The 17282-nt window shown below is 39.3% G+C and overlaps 1 protein-coding gene across 9 annotated transcripts in view; it reads right to left on the bottom strand.

The window, feature by feature from the left end:
- The window catches only part of cacna1c (calcium channel, voltage-dependent, L type, alpha 1C subunit), a 186652-nt gene that overhangs the window by 37019 nt on the left and 132351 nt on the right, over positions 1–17282 (bottom strand). For 5 of the 9 annotated variants that reach the window (XM_034863707.1, XM_034863706.1, XM_034863705.1 and 2 more), the window contains exons 11-22: positions 12545–12604; positions 8035–8125; positions 5677–5703; positions 3484–3644; positions 3193–3266; positions 2897–3048; positions 2577–2778; positions 2188–2308; positions 1640–1754; positions 828–948; positions 640–709; positions 103–235 (exon numbers count right to left, since the gene is read on the bottom strand). In XM_034863707.1, coding sequence (XP_034719598.1) covers positions 103–235; positions 640–709; positions 828–948; positions 1640–1754; positions 2188–2308; positions 2577–2778; positions 2897–3048; positions 3193–3266; positions 3484–3644; positions 5677–5703; positions 8035–8125; positions 12545–12604 — 1327 coding nt within the window. The remainder of the gene's footprint in view (positions 1–102; positions 236–639; positions 710–827; positions 949–1639; positions 1755–2187; positions 2309–2576; positions 2779–2896; positions 3049–3192; positions 3267–3483; positions 3645–5676; positions 5704–8034; positions 8126–12544; positions 12605–17282) is intronic. The other 4 variants (XM_034863709.1, XM_034863708.1, XM_034863710.1 and 1 more) reach the window with 1 other exon arrangement.

Raw genomic sequence — 17282 nt, forward strand, 5'->3', positions numbered from 1 at the left:
ATAAAAAGGATGAAAGATAAATGGAGAAACAGACCAATATCCGAAGAACAGAAGAGGGGGGGAAGAAAATTATGGGAAGGAAGAGCTACAGTGTTCTCTTACTGGTTGGTGTGGCTGAAGATGAAGAAAGCACGGGCCTCAGGCATGGGAATGGCTTTCTCCTTCAACTGAATGTCAGAGAGAGGCCGCGGCCTTGGGCCTACTGGCATCTCTGGCTCTTCGTCGTCCTCGTCTCCTGATGAGAGGGAGAAAAAACCTTTAATAATGAGAGTAAATAGGAGGAACTACAATGAAGACAAAAAGAGGGAAAGAAAACTTTAGAGTCTTAAAGTATAGGTGCCTTGACAGAAGGTCACACAAAGGAACAATTGCACCTGGTTGATGTTGAAAATAAATAAGACATTAATATAGTTGTTGAGCAGCTATGTGTATTTATATGTTGGTAATACCAAGTTTTTAAACATATCTACTTAAACTATAAAAAAAATAGGACACAATGCATAATTTTTAATGACTAGAAAACAGTGTGTGACTCAAAAATAGATCTTTATCAGATCAGTTTATCAGGGATGTCACATAGACCTGTATAGTTGGGTTAATTTTCAACCCTTCATTTATCTAATCTGGTTTGTGTGTTACCTATGTAATCACTGGCAGGATATGGGTTCTTCTCTTCACTCTCATCACCACAGTAGTCATCCATGGTAATCTGCAGAAGGAGAGCATTGTTTTTATTTACCAGTTCTTTCATTTAATTGATGACAGACACGTGTATTGAAGTCTGCGGCTACTATAGTCTTTCTTGATATGTTTGTGTCATTATGTACCTTAGTAGCAGTGTTGGTCTCTCCATCAGAAGTAATGGACTTCAACTCTATCTTCTCTTTCTTCTTCTCCTCCTTCAAAGGCGGCTTCTCGTTGGCATGCCGCTTCTCTGGACTGGCCAACCTGGTAAAAGAGCAAGGAGAGAAGATTGGGATATTTATCTTTCTCCTAACCCTAACAATGTAAGCCCCATGATAATCCAATGATGTGCACTGAATCACATTTAAGGAAACACAATCAATCACAACAGGTGGCTGTGCTGTTATAATCAAACTAAATGGAAAGTGAGCAGGAAGGTTGTTTTCCTGTCATACTTTTTTTCCATCCGGGTATAATACAGATTTCCACCAAAAAGGACACTTTAATGATATGTGCCACTGAGGGGGATGCTATCTTCCCCAGCTGCAGAAAAAATCTCACAATACTACTGCTGATAAAGACACCTTTGTAGGAAATGAGACACAAAAATTACCCTTTAACATTGGCAAGAAAGAAAAAGCAAAGCCAGCAAATGTCTGTCCGTCTTAAACACATAATAATATGCCCATGTTCTAATTGATAAGCATTTTTAGTACTTTAATTTTGAGGCTCTGGTATCAGGATCCTTAAGCGCTTCTGGGAAGAACTGACTATCCAGGATACTGTAAGCAAAAGCTCTCCCTTGATGCTATTAAAATTGGACCAACTCTTCCACTTCCTCTCTGCCCCTATTAGCTGTTTGTGTGTTTGTGAGACCCAAAAAAAAGCTTTCTATCGTCTTCTTTGTTTTCCTTAGCTAACTGTCTGCATGTCTTTCTTTGTATTTCCGCTGTACCTGGCCAGCTTTTTCCTCTCCTTCTCCTCTTCCTCTTCTTTCTGGGCAGATGTCAGGCTCTCAGCGTCTGCCAGATTGTCAACAGCAATGGCCAAGAAGACATTCAGTAGGATATCTGTTCAGAGAGGTGAAGCTAAGGATGTGGCAGACCCATCAGATAAGCAGCGTGGTTGGTTGCAAACAATGCTGGTAGACTAAGTGAGTAATTAGTAACCATTCTGCATCTAAAAGACACTGAAGTGCTTAAGACGAGATATTCAGTGACCTCAAGCAAACATTTTTGGCTTCATGAATGTATCCCCTCACAAAACACATCCTTCCCTCCTGCAACTGCATCCTAAGTAGGGGTCAGACCTTATTCAAATCACAAACAGGCCGATTGTTATCTGGTTGATTAAATGCAATTTAACAGAATCAAAATAGAAGTTTGGCTGAATCTTTGCGCCAGACTGGATTTTTCAGTGTCATCATTTATAAATCCTTTACCTCACGTCATAGCCACATTATTTAGGCTGCTGTGTAAATACTTTATCTAGGGCTCAGGATACAGTTTCCGCAGATGAAGAGGATGATGAAGTAGATGCAGACCAGCATGCCGGGGAAGGACGGTCCACCGTATGCCATGATACCATCATACATAACAGAGTTCCAGTCCTCTCCTGTTAGGATCTGTGGAGTAAGAAAGATATGGAATACAAATCTCATCTGCATACAGACAATATAGGAGATAGATTTTTATTGGAAAGAAGTCACTCTTGTGACAGTGATGTACAGTATCACATTTCATTTCATTCTAAGACTCACACTAGATTAAATGACTTTTTGTACTATACAAGTGGAGAAAACAAAGATCATTATTTCATGGATGGAAGAATAAAAAACAAGGGGAAAACAAGGTACAGAAGATAAGAACCAGAAACAATTGCAGAATCATTACCTGAAACACAGTGAGCAGAGACTGTGGAAAGTTGTCAAAGGTACTGCGTCTGGTCTCGTCGAAGTTGAATTTTCCCCCAAAGAGCTGCATGCCGAGCAGTGAGAAGATGATGATGAAGAGGAAGAGCAGGAGCAGCAGGGAAGCAATAGAGCGAACAGAGTTTAGCAGGGAGGCCACCAGGTTGGACAGGGAGTTCCAATATCTGGGGAAGAGACGTCCAGTTAATGTGAGCATGCAACAGGTGACTTTCAAATGTTTGTGTATGTGGAGGGAAATAGGGATGCTTAATAATTGTCAACATTAAAAATGTCTACACTAACCTAGTAATTTTGAAGATTCGAAGCAAGCGTACGCAACGTAACACAGAGATGCCGAGAGGAGACATGATCTTGGTTTCTACCAGAATGGTCTCAAGAATTCCGCCACATACTACAAAGCTGTCGAAGCGATTGAAGAGCGAAACAAAGTATGCCTGCGGAGTTAAGAGAGAAGCAAAATCTAAGGTAACAAGTAGTGGAGACAAGAGTTTACTATTCTCTTGACAATCTTAGAATGTATTAAAGACAACAATCTTTTCCATTTTAACTAATTTTGAGAGTTACTGTTAGCCACCAACCTGCAGACCCAGACTGTACATCTTCAACAGCATCTCACCAGTGAAGAGTGCTAACAACACAGTGTTAGCTATGTCTGAGGAGGAGGAAAGAAAGGAAAAAATAAAGGAAGAATGTGAACGGGGTTTAAAAAAACAAATAAGTGCAGCATAAAAAGGGACGGAAAAAGAGGAATTGTGGATAAGGAAAGACATTGCAAAAATGTAAATAGTTTAGCTATGATCTAAATAAATAGTGGTATGTCAGTGTTTGTGTGTAAGTGAATGTCCGTGTGTATGAATGTGCTTACATACCTTGTACATCGGTTAGCCATTGAGGCTGCTGGTGATGTTCAGAGGCAATGGTCAGAGTGTTGAGGAAAACCAGGAAGATGACCAGCCAATAGAAAACCTGTGATTTGACCCCTGCCCGGCACTTCCTCCTACACAGCCTGTTCCACCTCCGAGAGTATCGACTGAGGAGGAAGAAGCAGAGATTGAAAGATGGAGACGTGAGGAAAGATGGGAGCGGAAAGAGGTTGGGAAAAGAAAGTACGTGGGAAAAAGAGCAGAGATGTAGACAAGGGATCAAAGAAATAGGAAGAGCGAGGACCCATGAGAGAAGAAAACAGGAGAAAAACAAAGAATGATCAAAAGAAACAAGTGAAGAAGAGAGTGAATAACAAACAGCAGATGAGAGAGAGAAAAATAGTTAATTAGTCCGTCTACAGAGTAGTGATGACATCACACCTTGGCTGATGGTTGTCTGTTGTTTGAGAGCAGAGCTGTGGAACAGTTAGTCATCCTGAAAGATGTTTCACACCAAGAAAATGCCACAATGCAGAGCTTTGTTGCAGAATGAGATATGCAGGAAAAAAAGAACGCTTATTCTTACGCTTATTCTAGGAAATTCAACATGTTGTTCGGAGTTATGTACACAAAGTCTTTTGCCCTTTTCCTGCCCTCTACTGATGAAAAATAAAAGTTATTGTTCCTGGTAACTTTACACAACACAGTCACATGTGAACCAATCCACTCAAAGTTTCATAATGGTATTAGTCCAGCCACTTAGTATTTTCTCAGAGACAAAATGGCAGCATGTAATTACAACTATTTTTGCTCCAAATTACCCTAAACTTAATGAGGAGACAATCATTTGTTAATGATAGACTGCCTTAAAACAAAGTGATTTTAAACAAGAAGTTAATTGTCCACAACAATTCGTATAATGCACCACAGCTTTCACAATAACTTAAAGTGTAGTAGCTCCCATGAGGAATTCTAAGTAATGACAACAAAATTGTAGGAGCATCCACATGATACAAGCCTTCCGTGTTTGCGCATAACCCCCCACCCCTTCCCAATGCAGTTCGCTAGTAGCCAAGGTGGACACGGAGGATTATAAAAACATGATGGACTCTTCAGAAGAGGCAATTATCTTTGCTTGATTTTCTGTGCGCGAAAGTCACACGAACTACACCCTTTTCTAAACATAGCCATGCTAAGAAATAAAGAGAGAAATTCATGAAGCTAAAATCAGCTTTGTATCAACTCATTTGGCAATGGCTTGAATGTAACAGACGTTCATTAGCTTTTATTCATGACAGCTAAATTGACCGGAAAATTGCAAAAGTGTCTTTCTAAGTCTTTTTTGTTGTGGGCATCTATAGATTATTTGTAGCTGACCACTTTGTCCTCCGGTAACACCAGACATGGTTGCAAAGAGATCTGTACTGTAACTGTAGCTGCAAGATGTCTTTTCAAACTGATCAACACAGGTTACCAGGAAGTGTTATTCTTCTCTGCCTGTTCCAAATTCATGATTCAGCAACATTCTGTTTTTGTTTGTGTGTGTGTGTGTGTGTGTGTGTGTGTGTGTTTTTGTGTGTGTGTGTGTGTGTGTATCTGTGTGTGTGTTTTAGAGCTATTTAGAGTCAGATATGGCACACAGCGGCTTTTATCCATGATGTACACACTAAATGTACCACAACACAGGCGGACATGCATTCTTACGGAAATGTAATTTTTAATGTCTGTGGTTGTAATTTATGAAAACATCTGATCTGGCCTTTCAAAACAACCTGTGTTACAGTAACACAATTATTTCCTGGCACTAATGAGGCACAATACTAGCCTGGTCATACCAGACTCTCGTACATTTCATTTCTACAGTGAGTCTGGCTACTCTCCATCGTGTTAAGTGTTAACTTCCTCGAAGTTACCGGCTTTGGATTCATATTTATGATATTGAGCTTGCAAAAAAAAAAGTGAGTGTATTTCCTCTCATCTAACTTCATCTAACTCTGCAACAAAGATAGTTCCCAAAGTTGAACTATTCCTTTAAAGGGCATGGCTCTCTCTTTCCGTCAGTCTGTTGTGTTTCCTGTGTACTACTGTACGCACGCACGCACGCACGCTCGCACGCACGCACGCACGCACGCACACACAAAGTAGTAGATACATTACAGTAGGGGGATTAAAAGACTATGGTAAACAACATGTACTAACCTGAACTTGGATTTGGAGATCCTATTTCTGGAACACAGAAAACAGAATGGATTATACACACACACACATAACACAAAATATAGACAGGTACACAACATGAAAGGGGTGATTTGAAAGGAATATTTGCCTTAGCAAAATTGTTCCTTGAAAAACTTGTGTGGGTCTAGTATTTCCTGCCCTTTTAAGATGCAATTACCTTATATCACCAGGTAAACATGTGCTAGTTTAGAGATTAAGATGAACTACACTAACACAAAAGTAGTCAGTCTTTTATTTTCTCTACAGAACTGAGTGAACATCAGTAATCACCCACTTTTCTTCTGAACAAATCACCCCAAGCAAACACATACATGTGCATACAGTGGCATCCAGTCAAAACTAAAATAATGCTTTAAGTTTGGATTTCCTCCAATCAGCCCTGGTGTGAAAAATACACAATGTATTAACAAAAAAAATTCTTTTGATTGTTCACCACTGTAACAGCAAAAGGTACATATGATAAAGTACAGAAGACAATAGATTATGGAAGACATTGGAGTAGAGGAGAGGAGAGGAGAAGAGAGGAGAGGAGAGGACAGGACAGGACAGGACAGGACAGGACAGGACAGAAGAGGAGAGACATGCTGGTAAGATTATTGGCTTCTTCTCTTAGCCAAGGGTTGTTTAATGATAACCAAACCGCACAAAATAGTACAAAGGGTGAATTGGTGAACGTCATGACCATATTCAATGATGTGTATGTTAGTAGCGTTACGGCTCTCTTTGTTGAATTTAAATTTTTATTTTATTGCTTCTACATTCATTTTGAGAAACTAAATAAATGAGCAACTGTGTACTGATTTTGTCTGTAAAAGCACATAAACTGACTGACCTGCTGGATGACTGACCAACTGACTGACTAAAGCAATAAAATGAATCACTGACTGACTGAACGATAGAATAAAATGACTGACTGGCTGAATATGGAGGCTGACAGTACACATGTCTCTTCTCCCCATGTGTCTATTTCGATTTTGGAGATCAGCGGGCGTTGAAGTAGCTCCTAACCTGACGTTTGTCTCCATAGCAATGGAAGAAATAACTGAAAAACACTGGAAGTATCAGGTTTTATACAAATTGTATTAATCTATAGGCAACAAAGTTATTGTTTTACTACAACTTCTATTTGGCATTTGGAATTATATATTGGGTTTGTGGCACCTCCTGAAGAATCCAAAATAATGTATCCTTTGCTTTGAGTTGTTTAGATCTGACTGGACAATAAACACAAACAACATAACAAAAACAAAGTAACAAATGGATAGCAAGAGTAGAGATAAACAACAGTGTGCCATCAAAGTGTGCAAACTGGCCTTATTGTTCCTCTGGTCATGAATGTCCTTGAATCAGTTTGATTTCACCTATAAATTGTCTATTTCCTACTGAACAACAACTTTTTCTGATTTAACTCTGCTACATTCACAGTATGGCACAGTTTTGTATGTAGGCGTGTTTGCTCGTGTGTGCTCAAGTGGGCCCGCTGGGGGTCATGGCTCCTGTGCGTGTCTAAGAAAGAAAGCAACACACTTGTTTGAATAATGTAGAAATGAAAGGATAGGAGGAAGCAGGAGCATGTGAGTCAGCTGTTCGTGAGCTCCCACAGGGGAGGAGGAAAGCACTTCACCAGCAAACACACAAAAGGTGAGAACGAGAGAGCAGAAACAGACAGAGAGAGCAAAAGGAAAAAATTGGATTAGAGGTAGCCATGATAGATGTCCTGCTTTTCTAGTTTTTGTTTAGTCCCAAATGATGGTCAAGCTTTCTTTGTACCATAAGAGTCAAATGGGACTTTTTCTCTCGGTCTTAAAATTCTATAATGCCTTCTGTATAGAAAAATGTCACCGACCTTTTCAGTGACAAGTAGGCTACTTTACAAGTAAAACGGAAGTTACAATGGATATATGTACTTAAAAAGACAAACTGTAAACCTGTATTTCTTATCTTACGAAAATATGCTTTTTTCATTTGGCTGTGAAAATAAAAACTGACCGCCTCTGGGAATAGCAACTCCGTTTAGTTGTCTCCTCTGATCCATCTGACTTCTCCCTATTAAAGATGTATCAGTGTGGAGTATGATCACAACCTACTGTCAGTCTCCTCTAACCAGCGTTAATGCATGAATTCTTCCAAACCCTCTGTGAGCTTGATGAGACTGAGGTCTGGCTTTGTGAGATCAGTGAAGGATAGAGGCAGGTAGGGCCACTTGTACTGCTGAAGTTCTAATCCCAATCACCCTTGACAGAAGATTGACAGAAGGCGACTGTAAGAGCTGAGGGATAGAACGAGGAGAGGTGTGTATGAGAAAGGAAAGATACTTACGCTAGGCGGGTACAGCAGGTCTCTCCCTCCACGTCTCCCCCTGGGGCGTTATCTGTGTTGACTGATTCGTTCTCACTGGCTGGCATGCTCACTGAGAGACAGAGAGGAGCAGAGCCCGAGGAGAAGAGGTGAAAGATATAGAGCGAAAGACAGAAAAAGACAGAGAAAGATGAATTAACAGGACAGGGAAATGGGATACACATCCTCACTTACACAATTGTTACATAGTTTGTTGCATTGCTTGCTCTCTAAACCCTGAGCTCAAAACACTGAAGACTGCAAAATGTCAGTCAACTTTACAAAAACACACACACACACACACACACACACACACACACACACACAGGTAAGTACTGAGGAGCTGCACTGAATTCTGGGTCAAACATTGTTAAAAGAAGTCAAATATCTAATATCTTTATAAAAAACTATTTTATACAAATATACTATTTGCATTGATTTTCTAACTAATATTTTTATATTTACCAGTTAGGGATCCTCGGACACAACCTCTTCAACAGCTAAGCTTCTAAGGATTGTTTAACTAAACTGTGAACAAAACCCTTTTGTGATTTTACAGCTCATGGAGATTGAAAAGAAAACATGCTGTAGATTTTGGTCTTTGGTCTGCAAAAGTTGCAGGGGATGATGGAGCTTAATTGTAGCCAAGGTTTTGAAAAAAAACCTTGTAATGTCTGTTATTCAGTCTTCTTAACTTTAACCAAGCTGTGAGAGATGTTACAGGATTTATGCCAGTGTAAACATCTGAAAGTAAGTTCATTACCTCTGTGGTTTTTTGCAGATGGGTAAATAGGTAGGAAGCTCACTGAGCACAATCTTTCTTTGTTTATAAAGCCACAGAGAGACTGCACAGTGTCACTTTGTCTTTATTTAAAGACAAGTGTAAGGGTGTGTAAAGATTCAAGGATAAATACCGGGAAGATGGGAGACAGAGACTGATGTAATATAAATTGGCAGCATGATGGAAGGGAGGAAAAAGAAGGAGAATTAAATGAAAATATAAAGAAACTGAAGGGAGGGAGTAATGGAAGCATCGAGGGAGGTATAGATAGAGGGAGAGGGAAACATGGGATGAATAAGGGGATGGCTGCTTTAGAGACTGATATGAAGTAATAAGTAGATTTTTATTGTTTCTGTCAGTCTTTGCCTGCCTTTGGAAATAAGCCACACTCCCGTTGCTGTCATCTCAAACACTTAATGTAACACCCACTGGGTACCGGAGTCAGAAACTGATATACATCTCTATGCATTTTGTATCTTGCATGTCTACTGACATTTTAATATTCCTCCATGCATATTTGCTAATGGGAGACTTTTAAGGTCCAAGCCACTTTTTCTTTGGTTTCCTTGTATAACAATGCTTGTATAACCTTTTTTTCAAAACAAACTGGGTTATCAGGCTATGTATGCTGCAAGGATGTCACATTAATGACTATAAAAACAAAAGAAAAACTGGAAACACGAAACTGAATCTCACAGAAATGGAAATAAAAATAACTGTAACTAATATAAATATAAAACTATTTAGATGTTTTTACCAGGAAAGTGTATCTAAAGTGTTAGTTGCATAATCTTCATTGCATTTCTTGTCTGCTATTATACATCAGACTCAAATCAAATTTATTTCCACATCCAGGGCTGCATCTGACCTGCCTGTGGCCGCTTGCAATACATAGAGACTACATACGAGGCCCTCCTGCTTGTAGCTGGTTAGGGTTATCTAAAGGCTGAGCAAGCTGCCTGTCTCATGATATCTGATTGGTCGACACAGCCAGCAGTCTGATGTCAGAAGCCAAGATGGTGGTGGCAGTAAAAATAGTGTTATGGCGGATTTGCACATTAATATTGTTATTGGTAATCTTTTGCATGTTTGTGTGCTGCTGCACTTCCCTGTGTGTGGGTAACAAGCATAGTGTGTGTGTGCTGTGCATAAGCCTAGGCGCATTTTACTAATGCGCTGTTAAAATAACAATGAAATGCTGCGCTATTGACTTTTGACCAGGTTTTTGTTGGTCAATGAAGCGATCACTTTCTGCTACTACTGCAATCCAAAATCCAAAATAATTCCATGCTCAATTTAAGCTTATGGTTGACGCACAACCGCATGGAGAACCTTGTTTAAACAGTGCATTTCTATGCTTCTAAACAAAAAAGTAAGTCTCTGCATTGTATTGATGATGAGAGAGATTAAATATGACATAATAAGTGAGGTCACTGGCGTCCTTTACGACAGCATTGACTTTGCAGTGTTAAGTTACAGACATAAAAAAATGAAAAAAATGGTGAATGTGTAGCCAATCATCTGCCACTCCTCATTCTAAAGTCCTGAGTGTAAACATAAAAACTACAAAAAGAGTCCGGGTTTGACATAAGACCCGTGGACATGCTAGTCTTACAGGGAGGTGTGTTCAGGTGAATTCTCTACGTATTGCTATCATCATGATAGCAATGCGCCAAGGGTAAAAACGCGCCTGGCTGTTAAAGGGAATGAGAGATGACACTTTGATTGGTTGTTGCATGTTACACCCAAAACCCACCTATGAATTAACAAAGACACTAAGTACAACTCTTTTGAACCATGGGCCTGCACATGGACCCTTTTTTAGCCATCAAACCAGCAAAAGTAGATTTGTACACAACCTCAACACACCTGCGCCTGGCGCTTCACACCATGCGCTTGGATCGTAAAAATAGGGCCTCTTTTTGTAGGCCAACCTAGTTCCCATAGCAGATTTCCAAAGGATTTTTACAGTGTATTTAATATAAATTAGTAAATCCGATCTGCAGCATTCAAATGTTGATAAAAACTGTATATTTTGTAGTACACTGAACAGTGTACTTTGCCACATGCTTGCTGATGGATGAATTATGTGCTGTAGAGATCATGATGGTCTCTGTGAAGATTAAGTCCTCTGCTGTTAACACGCTGTATGTTCCCCACCTCAACACGTGCCACCTGCTGCTATGCTACTTAGTTAAAAGCACTCGGGGCCCTACAGTCTCTCCTGAGGCTAAAGCCTTTCAAATATAAAACCAGCCTGGTGCCTTCTCCTCAATAGAGCTCTGAACTAGTTTAATACCTATTGTTAGAGTAAACCCCAAAGACTTGAGATGCCGAGAGAAGGAAGGTGATGGAAAAGGAAAATGAAGGAAAAGGAACAAGGAGCATGGGAGGGAGAAAAATAGTAGGAGGGAGGAAATGAGAAAGACACGGAAGGGTCACACTATTTCAACGAAAAAGAGATTCATTAATTCTTACCAATTTTGGTAAGTGCCACTAAAGTAGTAATTGGGGGAGAATGTATGCATGCTTATGTGCACTAGTGTACAGATCTGCTTTGTGTCTGTGTTCAAATACTGAAATAGAGGTCAAGTAAGACATTAATCATCCACGTCATCATCTCCATTGGTCATTTTCAGATATTTTAAGGGGTTTAAATAACAAACCTCAAACTGCCCAAAAGTGACTTTACATTTACAGTTTAAATCCTAGACGAAATATTCTGAACAGCAGGTTTTTCATGCAGTATATATTGAATACATCAATGTAATATTTTGAATTTTAGCCCCTCTTTTTTGCTCACTAGGCAATTGTCACATTATATTGGGGAGTAAAAACAACTAATAAACAGCTTGTTAGCATGTAAGCACTCAACATTAAAGTCAGTAAAAAGAAATACTAGTAACTTACATTTCTACTCAACAATATGACAAGTGCTGGGTGAAATTTATAAAAAGGCTAAAATTCAAAGGTTGAATCTATTTCTCTAATATTTGTTATTAACAGAGCTAGCATGGCTAGCAGCAGTGCAGAGGGATTTTAGGGAAAGGAATCTGAAACAACATTGAGAGGACTGTGACATCACAAATATTACAAATGTTTTTAGTTGTCATGTACAGTGTGTAAACCACACTTCAATTGTTCTCTGTGATGACATTGTCCTCTTATTTTCAGACAAGTCAGGCAGATGCAAACGGTTTCCTTTCCTATGATCCTGTTAAGGAAAACGGTGGCTGCATCTCAATATTGAATTTTCTCCTCATATCCATATTCATTTTACTCATTGTTGCAGACTCCTCTTTTAGATTAATAGAATTTAAAGATAAGGATCATGAAACATGGTCAAGGTTTTAATGAAATGGAGAAATGCACTAATGCCAGGGATAGTAATTGGTGGGAAAAATCTCCACTGTGAAATAATATTAATATAAATGGCCTTTAGATAATTATTCAGTGAAAAGATGTACAAAAGGGGTGAGCGAGACAATACGAATAAACTACATTATAGTGTTGACAGGCAGCCACTGAAAAAAGTTGCTTACTACAATGCAGGAGGAGAGGAGAGGAGAAAGAGGAATAGGAGAAGAGAGGAAAAGGAAAAGGAGAGGGGGAAGAGGAAGAGGAGGTGCAATTTGCTGGCAAATCTGGAATCACGTTTTCAATAAATCTTTAACTAGCGTTGGACCATGCAGACAGACGCACACGCCTTACGAAGGAAAGCCGCATTTTTCTTCACGGCTCCACGAAGAGATTGAAAACGCTGATTCTTACCTGGGGATAGAGAGCACGGCTCAGGAACACAATCACACACACACACACACACACATACGCATGGATATACACAAATAGGTACTCACAATCAGCACAAATATGGAAATGCACACTCACTGTCAAATCAAACACAAATAATCACATGTACTCTGACTCTGACTACATACACAGCCTGTTGTGAAGAAACATGATTGCTTCTGCAAAAATGGCATTCTCTCTTTACAGTCACACCTCATTACATTACTCCAGCTATAATTTCAGATGTATTACTATAACTGGCAAAACGGCATTACTGCCCTTGTCTCTCTTGTACAATTTAATGTTTGTATAAGTGTACGAGTGTTTTATTGCCAGACTTTGCCATCATGTCTAAAATAAACCTTCTTATTCCCCTGGGTAAAAAGAAACAATATCTAATGTTTTCCGTCCACTTTACCTCTTTCTCTCACATTATTTGCATCATTGTGAGCCATTCTATTTTTCCTGCTCATTTAATTCCCATGATTGTTCAAGCATAGTGCAGAATAGTTCAAGCAATGTTCTTTGAATTCATTTGTACAGTACAACATATATACAAATACACAGCTAAACACACATAATCCAAGTGTTATAATTATTTGTTATTATAGTTATCCATCTCACTTGACTAATCACTGTTCAAAGATTGTTTTAGCTAAATTGTTTTAGCTTAAATTTCAGATAATAATAATGATGAATGAAATCCGGCTACTTGGGCACCATCATTTTCAACAGTGCACACACATAAAACAGCTCTCACATATAGGTGTTGATAAAAAACACATAGCAGGACATTTTGATAGAAATATTATATGTCTACCTATGACCTATGACCTCCATTATCACAATAATCAACACAAACACAGAAGGCAGCCACTCCAACTCCACACACTGTGTCATGTTGTTAATACACATATTAAACAACCATTTTTTTTTTCAAATCTACTTTTCTGTAGGGGTTGTTTGATGACCTCTACATAGTACAGTAATAGCCACAGCCAATTAAGTTGTTCATATGCCCTAAACAGACAATAGAACAGTCTGAAGTACACTGATCCTTTAGTTTTAAAAAGGCAAAATATTAAATATATTGATACTTCCAACTCATATACTGACTCATCTCTATGACAGACAGTAGAGTGGTCTTCAATGAAATATGTTTCAATAGGGATGTTAATCTTATTGAACCACACAGTGGGAAACTAAAGCAAAATACCCCTGATATGTTTCTTCCCAGCTTCATCCTTCCATCCATCCTCCAGATTCTCCTTTGGTGTATCGATGGGATATGTAAACCAATGTGCACCTAAGGAGACATCTTGACCACAAGCCCTTCAGATCTTATTTTGTATTTATTGAGATTTACCACAATAATTTCAACCAAAGCAATCCTACTACACAAGCCTGATAACAACAGTGACAGCACTGAGAGGCACACATACCGTCCTTAGAGTCAGCAGAGTGACTGTACCGGGCACACTTACTGGTCTTTTTACCCAGGTGGGCTGGGGACACTACTAACACAGACAGCAGTGTCAGGATGTCAAAACAAGACGACAGCATGCAGGAACGAGATTTCAAAGAGTGAGAGCATGCAAGACACTCGTACACAGGTATGCAGTATACCCCTGAGATGACAGGAAACACACAGAAATGTGCAGAGGAAACATGATGCATATCCATAAATAAATAAATACCTAACAGACCATTCATATCACACTATATTGGATCGCATTTGAGTGTGTGAAAATAATAACCATATTTTAGATGCGCTTGACGCATGCACAATCACTCATGCTGTTACTAAAAATCAATACAGTGAATGACATCTAGTAGTCTTTCTCTCTCTCACAAAAAAAAACAACCACACATGTATAAATATTCATGTTCATGTGAACACACTAGTCACATCCTACATCGATACGCTGCCCCTGTAGCTCTTCATGTTAAGATGGGATGAAAGACAGACACATAGAAAGGTGTGTGTCGTCTCTACGAGTGTGTGGTCAGTAGTATGAGTTGTTGGGCGCCCGTATAGCTCAGTTGGTAGATCAGGCGCCCATGTATAGAGGTTTACTCCTCGACGCAGCAGGCCCAAGTTCAACTCTGACCTGTGGCCCTTGTCATTCCCCCTCTCTCGCCCCTTTCACGTCTTCAGCTGTCCTGTCAAAAATAAAGGCTTAAAATTGCCAAAAATATATATTCTTAATAGTATGACTTGGTCATAATGTGAAATTCCATGTTCTCTGTCCCAGATAGCCTCTCTGTCTCACACATACACGCACACTCTATATTTGTATCCATCTTTCATATCGCAACATCCATTTTCCCTTCCATCTTTCTCTCTGCAATCCTTTCTTCTATTCTCTTAGTGTCCAACGTAAGTGTGTGTGCGTGCATTGGTCTATGCAAAATGTCCTGGGCAGCAGGGACAAACTGCCCTCATTCATCTTCCCTAAGGAGGATCCATCCATCAAGGAGAGAGGAAGACAGAGCAGTATGGGATGAGTGACTTGATTTTCCACCTTTAAAAACAGAAGGATGATTGCTCTTTCTGATAGAGAACTTTTCATCATGTATCAATCATTTTGTCAACTAACGTCCCAAGTTTAATAAAAGTAATGGACTGAAACTTGCACCTGGCTGATACACAGTTTTAATACTGAAATGTAATTTGTTTGTTTAATGTAATTATGTACTACCGGTGTAAAGTTCCACCAGTACAAAATGGAATCTGGTGGAATTATCACAAATACGACTACAGTGATTCATGGACCCCTGGATCTATCTGAAGACCAAGAATCGGCTGATGGCCGGAAACTAACTCTTTGAATCGATTTCTTGAAGCTTTGCTGTCATTTCAACAAAGCTGAAAGAGACAGGTGTGTGTGTGTGTATATTTCTGTGAGAGGAAAACTTGGAAAAAAGCCTCACAATTTGTGTGATGAAGGAATTGGGTGGGGTCAGCCAATCAGTGTCCTTGTTTGGGTTTGCAGAAAAAAACACCTGTGCAGTGTGTGCTGCTAATGTCAGGTTTCATTTTTGGGGTTAGGGGTGAATGTGTCTGAGAGGAATACATTGTGGATATTGTGAATCTTACTAGCTGCGGTCTGTGAATCAGCCATCCACGTGTGTGTTCATTAACATGTGAGTAAACTGGCATACATATATATATATGTATTTTAGTATGTTAACTTTATGAGATGTTCAGTTAGAATCTAGTACATTAGCATAAACGTCTGCAGTCTTATTGTGCTCATGTGTACTTCTGCAATACTGTGTGCAGAACTGGAGTGCTCACAGTGGCTGTATAACGTTGATCTATGTTTGATTTACTGACTCTAAGATTACGGAAAAAAGGAGGCTGTTTCATTTAATATGTATCTGATGTATATGTTATTTATAAGCGGCTAGCAAATTAAGTTATACTATTAGCATGTCCTAGCTTTGCTATTGCCTGGTCCGTGTTACGAATATATATTTTTTTGAAGGTAGGCAATGCTTCTTTTATAGAATTAGCTTATTTTAATTTAGACTGAAAAATGAATTTACATTAAACAATTAGCTGTATCTATCAGATTGAATCGTGTCTCCTTGAATCGCACTACATCGATTCAACATTGAATCGCACTGAATTGTTCCATATCAAAATGTACTGTCCCTGAACAGTATCATAGCCCATGTATTAGTACATATTAGATTGTCTTCTAAGGTAAAGATGCACATCCCTAACATGCATACGTTTATATTGGACTACACTGGGTCAAGCACACATTCCTATCTTGTTTTAAACATTCTGTCCCTACGACACAACTGGCTCAATTGGGGGGCGCACACTTTATTTATTTGCTCATTAATGTGCCACACACTGCTGATGGGTTTTTGACACACTGATTGGCCCACGGGAGTAATGATAACAGGTGAAAACAAGTTGATTTGTTACGGATTAGCCACAGGGGTGTTGTGCCGTGTTTTCATGTAAATTAGGCCATTGCTCATTTGACCATGATAATTTTTTGAGCTTCACTGAAAGATTAGATCATCATTTTTTTCATTCTTTCTTCTTCCCTTGGCAGTCATCAGTGTTTCTCAGAATGAGCCACAGTGCCTTGTAGAAGATGAGCATGCTGTGTGCAGAATGTTTGCTCTGCCTTTGCATATTTAGTCCTCATCATTCATTCATCATCAATGTGAGGAAGCTGAACTCCAATCATTTAGAAAATAGTAGACAATGCATACTGAACAGTCCATGCACAAAAATAGTACAGACACACATTTTGTCAAATCCATGCCTCTCTTTTGCACAATTACTCTCTCTCTTTCTATCTATCTATCTTCCCTTAAAGCATACCTCCAAGTTGAAAGAGGCCACTGCTATAATCCCCCTCCTCAGAAAATGAAGTTCAGTAGTGGGGAGTACAATGTGTGGATGTGTCTCTCTGGATGTGTTGTGGAGAGTAGCAGTATTTTAATTTCTGTTTGCATTTGTTTTTTAAACACATGTAAACACATTCCTAAGGATGTATACCTGAAGAGAGAGAGCGTGTGTGTGTCTGTGTGTGTGTGTGTGTGAGAGAGAGAGAGAGAGAGAGAGAGAGAGAGAGAGATTTTGCATAAGTGATTGAGTGTGTGTGTTTTTTGTGTGCATGTAAGTGTGTGG

Source organism: Etheostoma cragini, chromosome 23, assembly GCF_013103735.1.
Source record: "Etheostoma cragini isolate CJK2018 chromosome 23, CSU_Ecrag_1.0, whole genome shotgun sequence".
NCBI lineage: Eukaryota > Metazoa > Chordata > Actinopteri > Perciformes > Percidae > Etheostoma > Etheostoma cragini.